Here is a 21098-nt window from a genome sequence, read left to right as displayed (position 1 = left end):
TGCCTCTTTGGGTTTCTGAGATTGTAAATCTTTTGGGGGGCAGAAAGCCTCATCTTTCTCCCTCGAAGAGTCTGGTAGGTTCTCACTGCTGACCTTACTGTTAGCAGCCCAACACATAACTCATTAGCTACCAAGACTCCTTCTTTTTCCCACAGAATCCTTCAATATTGCAATTCAAGGCTTGAATTTTTCCTTCAGTGTTTTTCAGCTTGCGATATGCTGTTTGTTCTTTCTTTCCATCCATGTATTACAGATGGGCATTTTACTCTCTGTTGGAAGGATGGAATCAAGAAATGATAAGTATTACATATACTTTTGGAAGTACGGCCCTGGTGTCACACAAAATAATCAGATAGAAAGAAGACCCCAAACTGTTACAAGATTATGATGCACAAGCAAAGTGGTTCAGCGAGAGAGGTGACTTGGCCAACTCTACTTTTCTCACCTGGGAGGTGACCCTGTACTTTCCTCTAATTATAATGAGATGCTAAGAAGGTGTTGGGAGTAACCCAAATAAACCCTTCTGAGATCTTCCTGGAGTGTGTCACAGGAAAGGACCAGAAAGAGTGTGCCTGCAACAGGCCTTTGAGATACCAAGTCAACCTGGGCAGTAAGAAGGGACACAGCTCAACCAACAGCCCCTGTGATTCCCTGCCACCGAGAAAACCATGTTCCCAGGTTCGTTTTTACTGTCCGATTGTTCTCTTTTCCTTCAGCCCCTAACAAGAGTATTGCCACTCTCGCTAGTGAGGTAAAGCATTACATTTGAGAATGAAATGGAATCCACCCAGTTGGCATTTTGAACGCGGTTCAAGTGTGAATGTCTAGAGTCACTGTCACGCTTTGTGTGTGGTTGTGAGTGAAGAGAATTCATCACAGTGGGCTTGTCACTTTACCCAAATGCTGCAACGACCTTGATGAAGGCAACCAGCATTTATCTATTCAAAACATTGGTTCATGAAATGTGGAGTTTGATTTATTAGTTGCATAATAGTGTTTAAATATTTGGGGAAACGTGCTTAATAAGTGCAAAATCTTGATAAACTGAACATTAAACAAAACAGAGTAGTGCTAAGTGCTCCTCCCGCAGCCGGAGCCCCCGAGGCAGTGAAGATCTTAGCAACAGAAAAACCCGCCCTTACCCAGGAGAGCCAAACAGGCCATAGCTTGGAGCAAAAATGCATCGCGTTCAAACGGAGGTGCTGAACAGGAAAGCCCAGTTAGCAGCTGTATGGGTTGCCTTTTGGCGATCACGTATCTTGACAAGGAAAACTGGAGAGGATGCTGACTCACCGCAAGCCTATAGGACAGGGTAGACCTGCTTCCCCGAGTTTCCGAGACTGTAGCTCTTTATGAGAGTAGAAAGGCTTGTCTTTCTCCTAATCTTTTTTTTTAAAAAAAACACTTTTATTGGGGGCTCTTACACAATCCATACATTCATCCAGTGTGTCAAGCACATTTGCACCTAGGCCGCCATCATCATTTTCAAAGCATTCTCTTCCCACTTGAGCCCCTGATATCAGCTCCCCATTTCTTCCCCCTCCCTCCTCCGCCTACCCTCCCTCAGAAACCCTTGATAAGCTATAGATTATTTTTTCCATATTTTACATCATCCTCCGTCACACCTCACCCACTTTTCCTTTATTTGTCCCCCTGGAAGGGGGTTCTAGTTTCATCCCTTTCTCCTAATCTTGACAGGGATTATTGCTTCGATTGTGGCTTGATTAGGCCTGAATCCCGGCATGTATCTTGTCATGTTCACCACTCTAATGGCAAGGTCAAGGTTTGTTCTTCGGAAACCACTTCTGAGTTCTAAATAGACTGCCTTGCCTGTAGGTAGGGAGGACAGATCCAGTTGTCACCTGCTGCTACTGTAATAGAATGACAGGGTCTGCCAATGATTCCTTGTTGCTGTGGACAGGAGTAATGTCCCTTTATTTTCCCAATAGACACCGCAATTTGCCACTTGTCTGGCTGATCTCAGATGCTCTGAGGATTCTCTGGGGACTTATGAGCTAATACTACTTAAGGATTTAGTGCCCCAAGCAACTCTTTTATCCTCTGCTTCCTGAGTCCCACCCTAAGCCAGGCCCTTCTGTCTTATCTCCAGCCTTTCAGGCGGCTTCAGAGCTCCTGGGTGGCCATTCTGCCTGACCTCTGTGGTTTCTATGAGGTGCTGCTTACGATTTTTGACCAGGATATATTTCCTTCTTGGCATTCTACTTCAGGTAGCAGCACTCTGAGGACTGACCAACCCCAGAAAAGCAAGCTGCACCATGAGTGAGATAAGCCAAGATGCTGTAGAGAAATACCTTGAGGAAAACCCTTGCTTTGCCAAGGAATACTTCAATAAGAAGCTGCGGGTGGAGGTGCTGGGAGGAATCTTCCAGAACAGCCCGTTGGCCATCACGACCAGTGCCTCCTTCTCAGAACTCAGCCAGGTGGAGGAGTCGGCTGTGTGCTGGGAGCTGCTCCTTTTGATGCAGGAGGAGGCCAGCAGCATGGAGTCGGTGGTGCACAGGGCCCTGCAGAGGCTGGCCCAGCTGCTGGGGGCTGACCGCTGCAGCATGTTCCTGTGCCGGGCCCGCAACGGCACACCTGAGGTGGCCTCCAGGCTGCTGAACGTCACCCCAGCCTCCAAGTTTGAGGACAGCCTGGTGGGCCCCGGAAAAGAAGTGGTATTTCCATTGGACATTGGGATTGTGGGCTGGGTTGCTCACACGAAGAAAGCCCTCAATGTCCCAGATGTGAAAAAGGTAGGTGTCCTTAGGACAGCAGGGCGGAGTGGAGGTCATGTGTGGTCCAGGGAAAGAGAGTGATGGTCCAGGGTCCCTCTTGTGGCACTGGTTTGGCCATAACCTGGGGTGTGGCGGTCGTGAAGAAGAAGAGCATCCAGTCGCAGGAGGGTCAGATTGAGTAAATAAAAATGCAGGATGCCTAGTTAAAGGTGAATTTCAGATTAAAAATACGAACTTTCTTTTTTTGCACGGGGTGGGGGTGTTAAGTATGTTCCATGTAATCTTTCCCATTTTATGGAACCTAGTGTATGCCACAAGGAGCCCAGTTGGTTCAGTGGATTACGCATTGGGCTGCTAACTGCAAGGTCAGAGGTTCAAACACATCCGCTGTTCTGCAGGTTAAAACGATGAGGTTGTCTACTCGTGAAAAGATTCTGTTTGGGAAACCCTCAGGAGCAGTTCGACTCTGCCCTGTGGGATCACAAGGAGCCAGTGCGGTTTTCGGGTTTATTCCATTTCCACCCCCTAGTCCAGCAGCTCGGAGGGGCTTCTTTCCTGAAGGACACTAACAAGGCAACCCCCCTGCCCCCACTGGAGAGCTCCTAGATTTATGAACTGCTCCCTAAGATTCTCACCCCCAACCCTCTGAAGTCACAGTTGATCGGAAGAGGCTGGCTCATACATTTTGATTCGTCTCTAGATCCAAGGTGCCAAAGGGAAAAGGATACCATTGGGAAGGTCAGCTGCCCACATTTGAACCACGTAAAATTCACTCACAGTGTGAATGTGGATGATGATTGAGTGCCGTTCACCACCTTCCTCGCCCAATCACTCAGCCATCAGGAAGGAAGACCGTGATAAATGTTTCATGATGCCACCATTATAAAAGGAACAAAAGGTTTTCATACCAAAGGAAAAGACGTTGGAGACCATGACAAGGCCAGGGGGTGTGTGGGGTGTGGTGGGGTGAGGTAGCGGCAAGGGCAGCAGTCAGGAGGGAGGTCGTGTGGGGAAAGATGAGGAAGGAAGAATCACGGACATGCCACTGTTCGCATGAGACTGGCTGTACGCCTGCGCACAGTGTGCTTTTTCTTTGCATGCGTTATATCCCACAAATAAAAGGGCAGTAGGGGGGGGGATAAAATTAAAAAGAGAGCGAGAAGGGTCGCAGCCTTTTAAGTTTTACCCCTCCAGATTTCTTGCCCGTCAGACCTAAATACAGGTCCGCGTGGTTATAAAAGGAGAAAAAGTAAAATTGAAACTGACTTCACTTCTTTTGTGACACACAATCTTGTCCCCATCCCCTCAACAAAAGAAAGAAGGCCAACTACATAAGAGGGGTTAACCCCTCCAAATTTTTTTTTAAAAGCTCTGCTGGGTGGAGCTTTCATAGTGAGCATCCAGGAACTCTGCTCTGAGTTAGTGCACCCAGTGGTGTCCCCTAGTAAGGTTCTCTCTAGTCACAGTGAATTTTTTTTGTAAAAGCGGTTTTGCTCGAACTTTGTTTTTTCTGATGGCCAATTTAAGAGAATAGCTACGGTTGTGAAATTTTGTTTCCTGCTCAGGAAAAATGCTGCAGAAATGATTGTGATGTTGAACACAGCTTACCAGGACAACACTATGGGAAAAACGCGAGTTTAAGATTGGTTTTCTTGTTTCAAAAAAGGCAAAATGTCCATTGATGACAAACTTCATTCTGGATGTCCATCAACTTCCCGGATGAATGAAAATGCCAACAAAATTTGTGCGCTTGTGCTCAAAGACCAATGACAGACCATTGAAGAAATGGGGATGTTATCTGGACTATCAGTGAATTTTAAGAGAAGATTTGGAAGTGAGAATGGTTGCTGTGGAATTTGTGCCTCGGGTTCCGACTGACCAGGAAACCCAGCACCAACTGGAAACATGCCATGCTTTGAAAGAACACCTCCGAAGCGACCCAGACATTTTTTTTCCCCCACGACCATTACAGGTGATGAGCCATGGTGCTATTATGACCCTGAAACCAAACATCTATCAAGCCAGTAGAAGATGCCATCGTCACCTTGCCCCACAAAAACTCAAGTGAAATAAAAGATAAGACAATATTTTTTTTAATGAACAGGGAATAGTATATTTGGAGTTCGACTAGGTCAAACTGTTAATCAAGCTTTCTATTTAGAGGTTCTGAAAAGATTGTGTAACAGTGTGTGACAAAAAAGGCCTGATTTGTGGCAGATGGGGGATTGGTTTTGTCACCACAACAAAGCACCCACTCACGCAGACATCTCAAGTGTGCATTTTTTGGGGGGAGGAAACAGCATGCCTCTTGCCCCGTGCACCTTACTCACCTGACCTCACTCCATGCAACTTCTTTTATTTCCGCGAATGAAGAGGGAAATGAAAGGACAGCAATTTGATGACATGGAGGAAGTGACCCAAAAAGTGCGGAAGGTGCTGTCAGCTATCCAAATAGATGAGTTTGAAAAAAATGTTTCCAAGAATGGAATTGCAGATTTTGACAAATGTATTAAGTGTAATGGAGAGTATTTTGAAGGTGATAAGGTTGTTTTGTAAAAAAAAAAAAATTAAATCCATAGCTTTGAAAAATAAATTCCGGTTTTTGGGGGTCCCCCCTCATAGTTCACAAGTATAAGGCATGTTCGTGGTCCCTTAAAAATCAAAAGTTTATATACGTTTTTTCTTCTTGCCACTGCAATATATGTTTGCTTTGGGGGAGAAATTACAAAATACAAATAAGCAAAAAGAAAAAAATGTAAATTACCCACAACTCATCCACTCATCAAGAACCACAAGTCCCAAGCTGAACATCCCTTACCAGCCCTGATTGTTCTACACACCATGATTTCATCTAAAGACAAGCAGTCCCTGGGTGGTGCAAACACTTGAAGTGCCTGACTGCTAGCCTAAAGGCTGGCCATTTGAATCCGCCCAGAGGCAGCTTAGAGGAAAGGCCTGAGAAACCAGCCATTGAAAACCTGATGGAGCACAGTTCTGTTCTGACAGACAGGAAGGAGGCTGCCGTCAGAGCCTGCAGAACAGCAACGGGTTTGTTGTTTTTTTTGTTGAGTAATGAAGAGAAGAGAAGTGGACCAGGATGGGATGGAGTTACATGGGGTGGGGAAGGGGCAGGGACCTTGTACTCACACCATGGCAACAGGAGCGCCTAGGGGATCATCCTCACATGCCTGCTGAAGCTGATTAGAGGAGGCGGGCTGTCGAGGACCAGAACAGGCAGATGTCATCAGACCTTAGCAGCACTCCATACGCCGAGATGGACAAACAGCCACAGGACACCCTTAGGTGCAAGGCTTGCTGCTGGACACACGCGTCCTTTACGAGCCTCTGCAAAGCGACTTTAAGCTTGTTTCAGCTTGCCTCTGAGGCTGACTGACCGCTCTCCTTAGGGCAACATTCCCGGGACCCGTTAGCAAACTAGGTTCACAGATACCGACTGCCATCTTCTCTGGCGAACGTGCTTCAGTTTCTCCAAAATTACTAGGACATCACACTTCAGAAAAGGATGTCCAGGATGGATTCTTGTTTCTGATTTTTTTAAAGAAGATATGGGTAAATGAACTTCTTTCTGTTGTATTTTTTTTTTTATTAAAAAGCCCAGTTTTGTTGTGAAAACTAAAAAGTATATGGACATGTGCCACGTAACCCAGTAACATCTGACTACATGTATGCCCATGGTCACATAAGTGGAGAATCAAGTTCAGAAATCCCAGTACGAGAGAGGGAGACAGGGACATAAGCCGACACAGTGAACATAACAGCTTCTCCCAGGCAACACACATGTATCACATCCCTATACAATGAGACGGAGCTGCCAGGTGTATGTCTATGTCTTGATAGTCATAATGCACACCTATGCTACCGATTTATATGTGTGCTATAGCGTACTTTCTATCATTCTTTTAATGCGAGCTTTATCTGCTTAACAAATGAAATTTACCCTAGAGAGGCAAATGCTTCAATTCTTAGGTGGCAGCACCCAGTCATGTATAGCTTGCATCTCTGGGGTGTTGTGGCATTGTGTCTCTGCTTAATTTTCTATGGAAAAAGATTCCCATGAAGGGCATCAGGGGGTCCAAATGCAGCGAAAACAGCACAAGCAGTAGTAGGTAATACTAGTTGCTGCAGCCGCAGCAAGAGGCCCAGGAGAAGTATTAATTGGAAGTAAAACAAAAAGTTCTAAAGTTTAGAACATTTTTTTGTTTAGAATCTAAACAAATGGGAAGAGGGAAAAGCAGTGGGTGCTATTGCTTGTGATTTAAACATGTTCACATACATCCAAAGCATGTCGTAGCCTCTTTCACAGGGTGTACGTGGATATGGAAGAGCCCTGGTGGCTGTCAGGTGAATGCTGGACTGCTAACCACAAGGGCCGAGATTCAAGTGTAGCAGCTGCTCCAGGGGAGAAAGAGGAGGTTCCCGCTCCCTTAAAGATTTGGATCTATAGACTTGAAACCCTACGGAGAGTCTCGATGAGTCGGACTCAACTCCATGGCGGTAGCTTTGGATTTCTGATTTATCTTGGACATTAAGTGCTAATGGAATGAGGCTGCTGCAAAGACCTGGGGGCCTTGGTCAGCATCAGATAAGCATCTCAAGATTAACCAGGCTTTCTGTGGAAATGTCACATGTCTCCCGATCCCTGAGGACTCGGCTCTTCTAGGCATGGCCCAGGGTGTCAACGTGTGTTGGTGAAGACAGTTTCCCTCCTGGGCTCTGAGGGAGACCAAGGACCTCACTTGTTCTCCGTTTCTACCAATTAGACCCATTGTCCTTGAATCATCTCTGACTCATGGTAACCGTGCCCAGTGGTGACCCCATACGTGTCAGAGCAGAGCTGTGTTCCCCGTGTTTTGCAGTGGTTGGTTTGGGGGAAGCAGATGGTCAGACTTTCCTTACAAGGTATCCCTGGCTGGGCTCAAATCGCCAACCCTCTAGCTCCTTCGCAGTGAGTATATTAGCCGTTTGCACTGCTCAGGGATGCTTCGAGTGGCGGTTTTCAATCCTGACTACCCATTAAAATCAAATGGGAGAGTTAAAAAAAATACTGATATCTGACTGAGTTAGTTAGTTTATTGTACCAACCTGGCTGATACACACATGTGGGATTAATTGAAGGGCAGAGGGATAAATGGTTCGGTGAGCCTCACCTTTCGAGTTCTTGGGTCTCTTGCTTTCTGATGGTCGGACCAGGGTGCAGCTGCCTTAGCCACTTCCCTGCTTTAGCTGGCAAGGCTCACTTCCTGCAAGACATCCCCAAGGAGAAGCCACATGGACCTACCCCAATGCAGCCCTGGGTGCTGGAGCAGCCGTGTGGAGACCCCTGCCAGCGTTGAGATGCTTACATGTTCACTGACTTGGCTTTCCTCCTGCAGTCGGCGTCATAGTGTGTGTTTTGTGAGATGGAGGAGGACGTTGTGGATTGGTGTCGGACATATGGGCTAATGTTGGACTTGTGGGCTTGGGCAGCACTGGGTTGGGATGTTTTCTTGATGCGCACTTAACCTTTATATACAACTCTCTCTTATACATGAGTTTCTGTGGATTTGTTTCTCTACAGTCCCCAGACTAACACACTGACTTTCTCAATGGACCAGTTACAGAGGTTGGGACCTAGGCATCCGCTTTTAAAAGCTCCCCAGGCGATTCTCAATAATGCTGGAAACCACTAGTCTCGCGGGTGAGCAAGGCAGCAGGAGGCAGTGAATTTCAAATATGCTGTGGAATGCTAGAGAGGGAAGGGGCTTAGACGTGTTTTGCCCAACTCGTCCCTTTGGCAGACCCGGCACTGAGCACATGGGGTTTCTTCCCCAGAGCCCTTGATGTTGGTCATCGCATGAGAAGTTCTGGATTAGACTCTCCACCTCCTGACTCGCTCCCCACTCCCTCTCTCTGTCCCACCTCTCACCTCCCATTTCCTTGCACTGGTGGTCCTAAATTGTGAAGTACAATGTAAAGTGAGGGGGGGCGGGTATCAGAAATTTCATTTAAACACGGATTTCTCCATTCCTTGAAGATTTGACCATAGCTGCTAAGGTGGACCACCAGTGAGAAATCCGTGTTTAAATGAAATTTCTGATACCCGTCCCCCTCGCTTTACATTGTACTTCACAATTTATAAAGCACTTTCTCATTCTTGGAGGTCCTGAGGGATGCACATGGCTGATGTAAGACCTGGGAGTGTAGGGGTCGCGACCCCCCAGGTTGAGAACCGCTTTCCTAGAGGGTTGCTGTGACTCCACCTGGACTCCATGGCGGTGAATGAGTGTGTTTCAGCTACTGATCAGAAGGTCCACCCAGAAGAACCTCAGAAGAAAGGCCTGGTGATCTACTCTGCTCCCCACCCCTCACCCCAAATCAGTGTGCAGTTCATCCTTAACACACGTGGGGTCGCCATGAGTCAGAATTGACTTGTTGGTAACTGATTTTGCAACCTTATTCAATTCAGACAATGCAGGGGAGAAAGTCTTGGGACCACTTCTTTTTTCCATCCTCAAAATTAAGGGCAGGGAAACTTTTTCCTGCCAAGGGCCATTTGGATATTTATAACATTATTGGCAGGCCAGACTAGTCAAACATTTAATGAACCCACCCTAATATGATGGCTGGAACTGCTTGTTTGGGGCAAGGCTTGTGGTGTTAGCTGGTATTGATGATTTCTCAGGCCTTATATGACCCGTGAGCTGATGGTCTCCACCTCCGTGAGTCTAAATGATGGTAGCTCTGTGGCATAGTGGTTATGTGTTGGGCTGCTAACCACAAGGTCAGCAGTTTGAAACTACCAGCCACTCTGCCGGAGAAAGGTTTTCTACTGTAACGAGTTACAGTCTCAGACCAGGCTTTCCACTCCTATAAAGAGTTGCAGTCCCAGAAACTCATAGGGTGGCCCTATCTTTTCCTATCGAGTCCCTATCAGTGGGAATCCACTGGAGGGCAGTGAGTTTGGTTTGAGCTTTTGGAGCCCAAGGCCAGTTCAAGCAGGAAGTGGCAGGGCTGGAGCCCTAACCCCAGTCTTCCCTCTTCCCCCTACACCATGGACAATGCACGGCTTCCCTATGGCTAGCAGCCGGGGCACAGGACAGGGGAAAGAGTTATCATGGCTAGGACTGATACCCCTGACCCTGAGGTCCATGGAGGTGGAAACAGGGAAGCCACAGGATGCAGAGCAAACTTAAGCAGCAGACAGTCCATGGTGCAGAGCCAAGTGTGGGGGCCAGTAGCGGTGTGCTGGATTGAAATTCTGCACCTGAGAAATGGAAAGAACCATTTGCACAGATTTAAAGAACGAGGGCCTGGCTTGGAGTAGGTGCACTATACATGATCGCTATAATCACGCGGTGACTGCACATTGGCTTGCCAGCTACAAGGCCAGTAGTTTGAAACTACTTGCTATTCTGCAGGAGAAAGATGAGACTTTCTACTCCTGTAAAGAGTTACTGTCTTAGAAACCCAGGGGCAGTTCTACCCTGTTCTGTAGGGTCACCATGAGTCAGAATTGGCTCGATGGCAGTGAGTTGGTGTGTTTGGTTTTTTTAAATGATAATAATGTTATTATTGTCCTGCTGAAGGAGGCTTGGAGATTGGTTATGAGTACCCAAAAATGGCTTAATGATTACTGATTGTTCTTAGAACAGGTTAAAAGAAAACTTTTAAAAGGCTTTTAAAAGTGTATTTTATTGTATCGCTGGTGATACAGCAAATCCGGTTCCCATTTAACAACTCCTATCACTTTATGTCCCATGAACTTGGCTACATTCCTGTGTGGACACTTTCCTTATCTCTGTTCTAGTTGGCACATTCCCATCAGCTCATCTGGCTGCCTTTGAAGTTTCTTATACACTTGGACTCAGACTGATACTTTTATAAAAGAGCATAGTTCTCAAGGGTGTCAATCTTTACTTTTTGAGCTAACATGTTATTTGGTCAAAGGGTTCCTCTGGGAGCTAGTTTGGTTCAAGGTTTAGCGTATCCCAGAGCAGTAGACTCAGGGTCCCTCCAGTCTCAGTAAGTCCAGCATGAGGCAATGCTTTGAGAACTTGAAGTTCTGGTCTGCCTTTCTCTCCCTTCTACAGCATCCATCGATTTTGTCTCTGATCAGAATGTTTAGGAGGGGCAGCTGGGCACTAACCAGCTGAAGCGCTTGTTCTGGACTCAAGATCGAGGAGGCCCCAGTTCATGCAGGCACTTGGTCCCACAGTCATGGATTCTTGGGTTTCCCATTTGTCCCTTTTGCTGTGGACAAATAGAAACCAGTGGTTGTATCTTAGATGGTTACTTGCAAGCTTTTAAAACCCCAGGCACCTCTTAGCAAACTAAGATGTAGAACATAAACTTTGTGACCTATATCATGGAAACTGACTGAATTGTCCCATGAGACTCTGACCCTGAATTCTCAAACCAAGAAAGCTAATCCTTTGAGAGCATCTGTAATCCCTATTTTTTCTCTTATTCATACATCTATCTATCTATCTATCTATCTATCTATCTATCTATCTATCTATCTATCTATCTGTCTATCATCTATCTACATTTCTCTTGGTTGTTTCAAAATGATATATAAATATAACTTTTTACCAATACATCCTTTGTCTTGTGTACATTCAGTGGCATCATTCACGTTAGTCAAGTGGCACATACTTCCCCCAACTTTAGTGCTACCTCTCCCATCAACAGTGACTGCTCTCTGGAGAATAAAGCCCCTTCTACTCCCCACCCTATGCATACCCCAGCAACCACTGTGGACCACTGGGCTCTGTATAGATACCACTATTCATGTTATTTCCTGAAAATGACACTGTCCTTTGGCGATTGACTTTTTTGGCTCAGCACCGTGTCCTCCAGGTTCATCCACCTTGCATGCTGTTTCAGGAATGCATCTTTGTTTAATGACTAAAGTCAGGGAAACTTGGGCTAAAAGCTGGAAACACAAAGAGATCTGGGTTCATTTTTGCTTTTTCCATGGAGAAAGCTGTCTGTTAACTACATAAGGGGGCTTCAAAACACTCGTGGAAAAATTCCACTCCTTTTTAATTCCTGATTCTGGTTCGTGGTTTAACAAGCAGTCTAAGGGTTCAATCATTGACTAGTTCTGATAGCTCCCTTCCCTCCCTCCTCTCTTTCTGCCTCCTGATCTCAAGGGTCATTGGTGTCTAATCAGGATTAACAAAGCTAATACGGGATGAGGCAGCCAGGCATCTTGCTGCTCTAAATATTTCCCCCCCACGTGTGTGGACAACTATCCCCCGTGCTCTGGCAGAGAGAGGCCTGCTGCAGGACTTTCAGATGCAAGGAAACGAACCAGCATTAACATTTGAAACCGATGGTTCACTTTCCCCAAACAGCTCCTCAGAATTAAGGAGATTCTCTTGCATTTAGAATCTAGAATAAAGTTGGCATCGAGTTTTTGAAAGCACAGAGCAATGTGTGTTTCCAAAGCCGTGCTCACTGGCTTCGTCCCCTAGGGTGTGTTTCTGAGAGTCTGAGGACTCCCTTCTTGCCCAGGATGGCTGCGGAAGCGCAGGTGATTCCGACAGAGTGGGCCAGAGGATAACAGACTGTGAGGTGGTCCAGGCAAGTGATGGATTAAGAAAAAAGAACCGGAGGGAATCTAGAGCCGTCCCAGACTGAGGAAGCAGAGAGAGGGAGTAACAGAAAAGGTCGTCTGGAAAGAAATGTGGCTTTTGGGGCACTGTGCTGGCCCTTGGGAGAAAGGGTCCCTCTGACACCCGAGGCCGCCCTCAAGGTGAAGTGCGCCAGATTGACCTTCTCCAGAGATCTGGAGGGATTTGAAATCCCAGACTTTAGAAGCAGATGGCCCAGTGAGAACTACTGCTCAATGAATTACACACTTAAAAACGGTGAAAAAGACACACGTTTGGTTAAACACACTGTAACCATTATCTACAAGGAGGGGAGGAAAGGCAGGGGTCTGCCGAAATGCCCCTGTGTTTCTCTCCCCGGTATTTATTGGACCCCCATGGTGTGGCAGGCATTTTTCTAAGTGCTCTACCCCTGTTGAGGGGTCTTGGTGGGGTCGCCATTAGACATTGGGCTGCAATCCGCCGCATGGTCGCAGTTCCACCAGCAGGTCCTCGGAGAACAACTGGGCTTTCTATCCCCGTGAACAGTGACCGTCTCAGAAGCCCACAGCGTTTCTCGATGGGTCAGCATTGACTCGACGGCACCGAGTTTGGTTTGGAGCTTCTTGGCCCATGTTCACATTAAGTAGATTATGCGAATCCCCCATTTCCAGATAGAAAGCCTGGACCCAAAGAGGTGAAGTGATACGCTGAGGTTCACACAGCTAGGGTGATCTTAGCCATTATGCAACGCTGCCTCTTAGCAGCTGGGCTATGTTTCCACCCTGGGAATTTGGGAGGAGTGTAGGTCTGGGTGAGGGGCTGCATTTGGCTCCCTTAAAAAACAAACCAACCCAGTGTGATCACGTCAATTGTGATTCAAAGTGATCCAGAATAAAACTGCCCCTTAGGGCTTCTAGACTGTCACTTGGGAGCAGACAGCCTCCTGTTTCTCTCGTAGAGTGGCTGGTGAGTTTGAACCGCCAACCTCTCTGTTACCAAAATGACGTTTAATTCCCTACATTCCCAGGACTCCTTTTAGGTCACGAGATGGAGGAGTTGGGTGGGACTCCTTTCTGGGGGCCCGCTGGTCTGTCCCTTGCATGTGGCGCATTCCAGAGCACGGTCTTTGGTTCTGTGCTGCTTTGGCAAATGTGTGGATGCTTCTTCCAGAACAGTCATTTTTCGGACTACATGGATAAGCGCACTGGATACACCACCAGGAACCTGCTGGCAACCCCGATCGTGATGGGCAAGGAGGTGCTTGCTGTGGTCATGGCACTGAACAAAGAAAACACATCTGAATTCCTCAAACAGGATGAAGTGGTAATGCCGGCTTGGGGCCGCCAGTGGGAGATGGCGGGATTGTATTTCTTTATATCGCGGAAGGAAAGAGGTCACAATCACAGTTTGCTTTTCTCTTCCATCCATAGGTCTTTTCCAAATACCTCAATTTTGTTTCCATCGTCCTAAAGCTGCATCATACCAACTACCTGTATAGTGTGGAGTCCCGAAGAAGTCAGGTAAAGCAAGGTGCTGTTCACTAAGCCTTGCTCATGTGTCTTTCCAAATGGGGCCCGAGGCAACCACTGCAGTCCCTCCTCTGTGCTCATGCGGGTTGGAGTCCAGGAAGCAAATCCCCCAACTTTCTTTCATGGGGGTCTGCTCTTGGTCTCCCCCTTTCCCACCATCCAATTTTCCTTGCACAAAAGGATCTGACATCAGGCTAAGAAAGTCCACTTGATGCCCCACCTCTCACTGTGCAGTGAAACGACTGGTCTCAGGAGTTCATTGCGAGCACTACTGTGCTGGCAGGGAAAGGAAGTCCCGCAATGATACTGGTGGCCAGATACTCTATTTGTGCGTGTAACTAGCTTAGCTTCCTTTGGGTATGCCTGGGTTCTTGGTTGATCCCTTCACCCATGAACTAGTGATAGTAACAGTAGCACCTGTCTCACCTAACGGTCATGAATTAGTCCACATAGCATGCTAGCTATTAATTTGAGGAGCAAGCCACTCTTCTGAAGCCAGTTGCCTCCACAGGGCCGAGGGAGAAAGAACGCAGGGTTGCTAACCAGCATACCTAAGGCTGGCCTCCTCTGGACCTCCGTTTTCATCAGTGCAGTGAAGCGGGGAATCGGGATGGAGGACTTTCAAAGGGTCTCCCCACTCTAACTCTGCAAGTACATGTACATCTGACTAGCCCAGGACAGGAGCCCTGTTGGCACCACAGTCAGAGTGTTCAGATGCTCACCTAAAAGACCCACCAGCAGTTCCATAGGGGAAAGATTTGGCCATTCGTTTTCATGGAGATTACTGCCATGGAAACTCTATGGGGCTGTGAGTTCCACTTCGTCCTTCGGGGCACTATGAATTAGAATAGACTAGATGGCAGTGCATGGAAGGAGGCATGACATTCTCTACCTGAGAGTGGCGAAGCCAGTGGGCCAGGGGCCACCTCCTGCATCTATTTCCTAGAACTTCACCTTTGAAGCCTAAATATTTGGACATGGGAGCTAATCACAGCTTCTCCTCCCACTTCACTAACAGGCTGGCAAGTCATTCCACTTCGAGAATTTGAGTCCTTTGTTGGATAGAGACATGTCCAAAATGGATTTGCATTCCGAGCAGTCTTAAGAATTTGACACACCTCAGATTTTCGTCTAGCAAATGCGGTGCGGCTTCAGTGGGCTGCACTGTCTCTTGGATGTGCATTTCCTCCTAACAGCTCTCTTTTTCATCCTTGCTCGCAGATCCTGATGTGGTCAGCCAGTAAAGTATTTGAAGAGCTCACCGACATTGAGCGGCAGTTTCACAAAGCCCTCTACACAGTTAGGACCTATCTCAACTGTGAACGATACTCCATTGGACTGCTGGACATGACCAAAGAGAAGGTCCTTTCTGTTCCACCGACGTTGACTCCCCTACACTCACTGATGCATGTCACATGACCTGGATAAGCCAGGGAAATGATCGCTCATGCCAGGTCACAGGAACCAGTCCTGAGAAGGCATGGCACTGAGACAAAAACATATAATTTGAAGCCAAAAAAAAAAGAACAGAATTTGACTTTGCCACTGACAAGAGTTATATGTTAAAAGGAGCCTTAGTGGCATAGTAGTTACTGCACATTGGGCTGCTAACTGCAAGGTCAGCAGTTCCAAACCACCAACTTCTTCAAGGGAGAAAAATGAGGCTTTCTACTCCCATAAAGAGTTACAGACTCAGAAACCCACAGGGGCAGTTCTACCCTGTCCTATAGGGTCACTATGAGTTGGCATCAACTGGATGGTAATGAGTTGGAATTTTGAGAGTTATATGTAACAGCAAAGTCTTTTTTCCTTTCTGATTCTTGGTTTCCTCATTTGTCAATGGAGACTCTCTCTCTTTAGTTATAAGCATTAGAAATATTTATGTAAATGATCTGACACATCATAGGTTTCTGTTAGCAAGGAGGATGGAGAGAATGTATGTTGGATGAAACAACCAACAGCATTGACTAATCTGTGTGATCTTGGCTTTGCTTCTTAACCTACTTGAATGTAGCTGAATTGTTTATAAAAGAGCTGCTATAGACTGAGGACTTTTACCTTTAATGTATCAGGATAAGTGTTTCCAATGTGTTATTCACTTCATCCTCATAATGACTCTATCCTATAAATCCTACTTTTATCGCTACTTTTAAAGGTAAAAAAATTTATTGTTCATAGTCACAAGTTAATAAGCAGTATCTCCGGGAATTACAGTTCCTTTCCAGCTCTGAAAAGCCTAAATGATATACTTGACAATAAAATGTGAAAAACCTATAAGGTTCACACAGCGTAGTGTTATAGAACAGTTTGAATAGAATAGGAATAAAAAAATATATATATATAATGTTAAATATAACCTCTAGGGAATATACTGCTAATATAATGAATGATATTGTAGGAAAATGGAAACAAGAGATAAAATTAAATTTTATTTCTTTAGCATGAGACGATATAAATAAATAGAATATTATTTCATATAACATGAATGTAATTACCTTCTACAACATAAAATTTTCTGTTTCATTTTAGTTTTATAGAATCAAGTAAGATATGATGCATGAATAACATGCAATCTTAACACATTATATTGAAATATACTTTGGAAATGGCATAATTAAATAAATAAGATATTAAATATTATCTCCTCCAGGAATTCTATGATGAATGGCCAATCAAGCTTGGAGAAGCTGAACCTTATAAAGGCCCAAAGACACCGGATGGCAGAGTAAGGGACCTTGATGATAACTGTGTGGAATCCAGCTGCCAAGGACGAGGCAGTGATACCGACAGAAAGGAGTGCTGGCTTAGGAAGCCTGTGTTGTCGTTCTAGAACTTTCTGTGGAACCCTGGGGATATGAAAGAGCACTAGGCAGGGAGATTGAACTTTCTGTGGAACCCTGGGGACATGGAAGAGCACTAGGCAGGGAGTTTGAGGTTCAAGGCCCAGCTGTGGCCCAAGCCAAGTGGGTAGGACGCCCCTTCATCCGTCCAATTCCTTTCCTCCAGTGCTAAGGCTGGGAGATCAGTGGTTCTCCTTGGAGGAGAATCCCTGTTTCCTGTGCAGCTTTTGAACACAATGGTGCTTTCACCTTTCTACAGAATTGAAAAGCAGTGGTTGGGCTAGATTTCCCCCACCCTCACCCCCACCCTCGGGACCTGGCTTCCTCGGCTCACCATTTACCTTACATAGCACACCGGAAAGGGACAGTCAGGAGATGAACTGTGTCCAGGCCTCAAATTCTTCATCTGCCCAGTGAGATCGATGAAAGGACGAGCACTAACCGAGGTTGAGAAATTACGCTATTTGCTCAAGGAAAGTGATCGCCTTCAAATATTGCTGGAAAGGCATCCATTAAAAGTAAAACCAAACACATCGAGTGCCTGGGAGCTAACCTTGCCCCCAAAAGTTGTTTGGTTGAATTCAACCTTTGAAAACTAAATTTAGTTAAACAGGCTCGTGTCTATAGGTCAACCATCAGTAATAGTTCCAGTTTAAGGATAAGCTTGATAAGTTATGCTAAGTAAAAAAAAAAAAAGGTTGGAAGACATGAACCTACTTAAAAGAGTTATGAAATGATGTCTTTTTAAAATTTAACACTTCATTGTGAAATAGATGAGGTTTACAGACCAGATGGTCAGTTTTACATTCAACAATACCCACATGTGTTGTATCGACTCCGCCATTGTAATCCCTTCCGGGTGCGGCCACTTATTTTGCTCTCTCCCTGTTTCCTGAATCTCTTTCTCCTTCTTACCCAACTCTCTGAACTTTGACCTTCGGTAAATGGTGCCCCTTTGATCTTACATGGCTGCTATTTATTTATCTACCCCAGGGGTGGGCTCAGGGCTAGACCTGAAGGGGGGATTGCAGGGCCAGGGATGTCCCTGCCTCTTTCCAACCAGTATGGTCTCTTCTTGATGTTTTTAAAGCCTAAATTCTTCAGTGAGAACCAGTTCCCTAGGGAAACCACATTATACTCATCATGTCTCCTTCCCCTCCTAGGAAATTATCTTTTATAAAATCATTGATTACATTTTACATGGGAAAGAAGAGATCAAAGTGATCCCGTGAGTATTGAAATGAAAGGGTGGCATAGGTTGCCATTTCTGTCTTGGTGCGCAGTGTGCATTTGTCTGTGTAACAATTCTTTTGCTCTTCCTAAAGGACACCTCCTGCAGACCACTGGACTCTTGTTAGTGGGTTGCCTACCTATGTTGCTGAAAACGGATTCGTAAGTCACCAAACTCATTCACATTTTAAATCATATTGCATGAAAATCTTGCTCATTAAGAAATTTATATATATGTATATAGTGAAAGCAAGAATGAGCCATTTAAGGATGAGGTGGTCACGTCCTTTGTCTCAGGAGGAAGGCGAATCAAAACTTGGCAAGTGTAGATGACCCGAAGACCTCCAAACTCCAGATGCAAACAGTCCACGCGAGAAAGATTCCTTCCCTCAACTTCGTAGTCAGCAGCCGCACCAATGTCAGCTGCCCCTGAAGGCAATGATTGCACTTCAGGCTGGATCTAATTCTATCCTAAGCCCAGTCACCTCAGTCAAGGCCTCTGAAGCATGGGGAAGTTACTGAAAAAGAACACAGTAGGAGAAGCAGGAACTTGACCATTGACTGCAGTAGAAAATGTACTTAATTGAAAAATGAGTGAAAGACTGACTCTTGGGTCGGTTGGAGGGAGCCTGGCTAAGGGAAATCAGAGGAGGAAAGAAGTCAAGTGGACTGTGGTCTTCCCCCAGAGTCTCTTGGGCCAGAGAACCAGGGCCCCTGGAGCTACCTACTCAGGCTCAGCCATATCCACTCAGCGGTAGCCATACTGCCTTTTTTTCCCCCGGGTCAATTTCTCTCTCTGGTGGGGCTTCTCCACTCTGTATGGAGATTATTGGCACCGAGATCCCTTGCTGCAAGAATGTCCTGTGGCCTCAGCATTTCTTTACGTTGATGTCTTTCTTCCCCTTCTCATTCAAACTCCTTAAATATACTTCACAGCCTCCATTGATTGTATTTCTTTATTCTTTCCTTCTGGTTTGGGCAGTTCTCATTTATCTCCATTATGCACAGAAGAACCAATGTGAGCCAATGACTAACAAGACTCACCCAAGAACCCACTGCACTAGAACTGCCCCATAGGGTTGTTGTTCCAGCCAAAGCTGGAAATCTTTCTCCCAGAAAGTAGCTCATGGGCTTGAACTGCTGACATTTTGGTTAGCAGCAAGCTCTATTCCACCACGACTCCCACCTAAGGGAAATAGGAAAACGTTTTTAAAAATAGGTCGTCTGGTGTTTTTAAAAAACAAAATTGTCAATGTTTCCAAGACGTTGCCTGCTGAAAAGTGCTATGAACTTATGTTTCTTATACAATGTGGGTGGAGCCCTCGTGGCATAGTGGTTCAGCGTTGGGCTGCTAATTGCAAGGTCAGCAGTTCAAAACCACTAGTTCCTCGGAAGGAGAAGGACAGACTGGGCTTTGTACTCCAGTAGCAGTCTCAGAAACCCAGAGGGGCAGTTCTGCCCTGGCTTACGGGGTGACTATGAACCAACATCCGCTTGATGGCAGTTGAGAGCATCCAATGTCTGCGGAAGAAGATTCAGTGTTTTATTAAGATCCATTTGCTGATAAGGCCAGAAGCTCAGATAGTTCATAAGGATTTAAAACTTCCTGATGGTAGTGAGTTTTGACGGTATACAATGTTGGCACGATGTTTGCCTTTATGAATGTAAACAATCATCCGCATTTTATTCTATAAGTGTAGTTAAGAGACTCGTTCCCCTTCCCCTGGTGCCTAGCACATCCTTGTAACCTACTTCACCATCTGACAAAAACACACAAGGGAGCATCACCACCTCCCGCTGCAGAGTGAGTTGCCTTTCAGCTCAGCCTCTCCCTCTCCTCCGCCTGAACTGCGAATGGCTTTGATTTGAAAGGGAACCCTTCATCGGTTAGGGGAGAGGGAAGATTCGGCTAAGTGGCACTCCATGACTCAGTTTGCAGAAAAGAAGCTAACTTCACTGAGTTGTTGGCAAACCTGACCTCCCAAGGTCCCAGGTGAATAACAAGAGCCATGTGAAAAGCCCCTCCCCCAGTTCCCTCTTATTCCATTTTGTGGGTTGACTGGCTCCCCCACAAGGGTTTCAGGACTGTGTCTGCTCTTGCTTTGCAGATTTGTAACATGCTGAATGCCCCAGAAGATGAATACTTCACGTTTCAGGTAACAGCTCCCCTTCCTGGCCTTTGGGGGGCAGCACTGCTGAGACTCTCCCTTCTATTCTGAGCTGGTCTCGTGCTCATGTGGACCAGGAGACATGCATGCAGCTCGGGACCCAGTCACACTGGCTGGACCAGTGGCCATCACATAGCCGATTGGTCAGGGAAGGGAGAAGAGGTGGAAAGAGGAATTAAGAGGAGACACAGGGTTTGCTACCCAGCCATGGAGATGACCACTTCTCTGTTCTCTTTCATTCCTGGTCATTTCGTGGTAGAAAGAGCAAGTGTCCTTTGGATGAATGGCTAGCTGGACACTTTCCCGGTCCTCAAATCAGCCCTCCGGCGGTTTCCTCAGCAGCCGGTCCCACAGCTTACTGTGACTGTTCTCAGGAAAGAAAATCGTTCTTGCTGAGCCTCTGGGAACCTCTCCTGTGCTTCCAGGCTCTTGCTTCTAGTCTTCCTGGAGAATCCCCACCTGCTCACGATCAAGTGAGCCCCAGAACCAACACCCCTGGATTCCCTGGCAATAACTGGCCCACTTGTGGTCACCTCCACCACTTTCACCTTGCACTTCACGACAGGACCTGGAACTCAGACCTCCCCTTTCCAAGATCAGCCAGTCCACTCAAGGGCGAGCCCGTCCTCTCACACCTTCTCCCCCACCAGACGGTCGAAAAGGAAAACTGGTCTTACAGTTCCAAAGCCTCTTCTTTTCTGCCTTCTACTTGCTCTGTGTCCTGTGTTTAGCAAGTTTCCAGTGGAATCTCTCATCACTGCCAAGGGCCATGCTGCTGACAGTCAGATCGGAGGCTGCCCTCCCCAGGCAGGACTGATCATGCCTGTCTTTCTGTCTCACAGAGACACACATCTATGTCTGGTAGGAAAAGCCAGTAACCTCGGGGTGCGAGGGGTGTATCCTTGGCAGGAGAGGAAACCTGTGCGTGCTTGCTTAGTTACTTGGGACGCGTTTCTCGGCTCCACCTGCTCATCCCTGTGCTCACGCTCATGGC

At 46.4% G+C, this 21098-nt stretch overlaps 1 protein-coding gene across 2 annotated transcripts in view; it reads left to right on the top strand.

Moving 5' to 3' along the window:
• Positions 1 to 2276: 2276 nt before the first annotated feature.
• Positions 2277 to 21098, top strand: part of PDE6C (phosphodiesterase 6C) — a 52383-nt gene continuing 33561 nt past the window's right edge. For both annotated transcript variants that reach the window (XM_004701064.1, XM_013004256.1), the window contains exons 1-8: positions 2277 to 2756; positions 13508 to 13660; positions 13768 to 13857; positions 15088 to 15228; positions 16517 to 16591; positions 17870 to 17934; positions 18032 to 18098; positions 20045 to 20092. In XM_004701064.1, the coding sequence (XP_004701121.1) occupies positions 2277 to 2756; positions 13508 to 13660; positions 13768 to 13857; positions 15088 to 15228; positions 16517 to 16591; positions 17870 to 17934; positions 18032 to 18098; positions 20045 to 20092 (1119 nt within the window). The remainder of the gene's footprint in view (positions 2757 to 13507; positions 13661 to 13767; positions 13858 to 15087; positions 15229 to 16516; positions 16592 to 17869; positions 17935 to 18031; positions 18099 to 20044; positions 20093 to 21098) is intronic.

The sequence above is a fragment of the Echinops telfairi genome, unplaced genomic scaffold (assembly GCF_000313985.2).
Source record: "Echinops telfairi isolate 266 unplaced genomic scaffold, ASM31398v2 ScPeMD7_70;HRSCAF=299, whole genome shotgun sequence".
NCBI lineage: Eukaryota > Metazoa > Chordata > Mammalia > Afrosoricida > Tenrecidae > Echinops > Echinops telfairi.
Note: the sequence above shows the minus strand (reverse complement) of the source record. Positions and strands in the feature narration are given on the sequence as shown.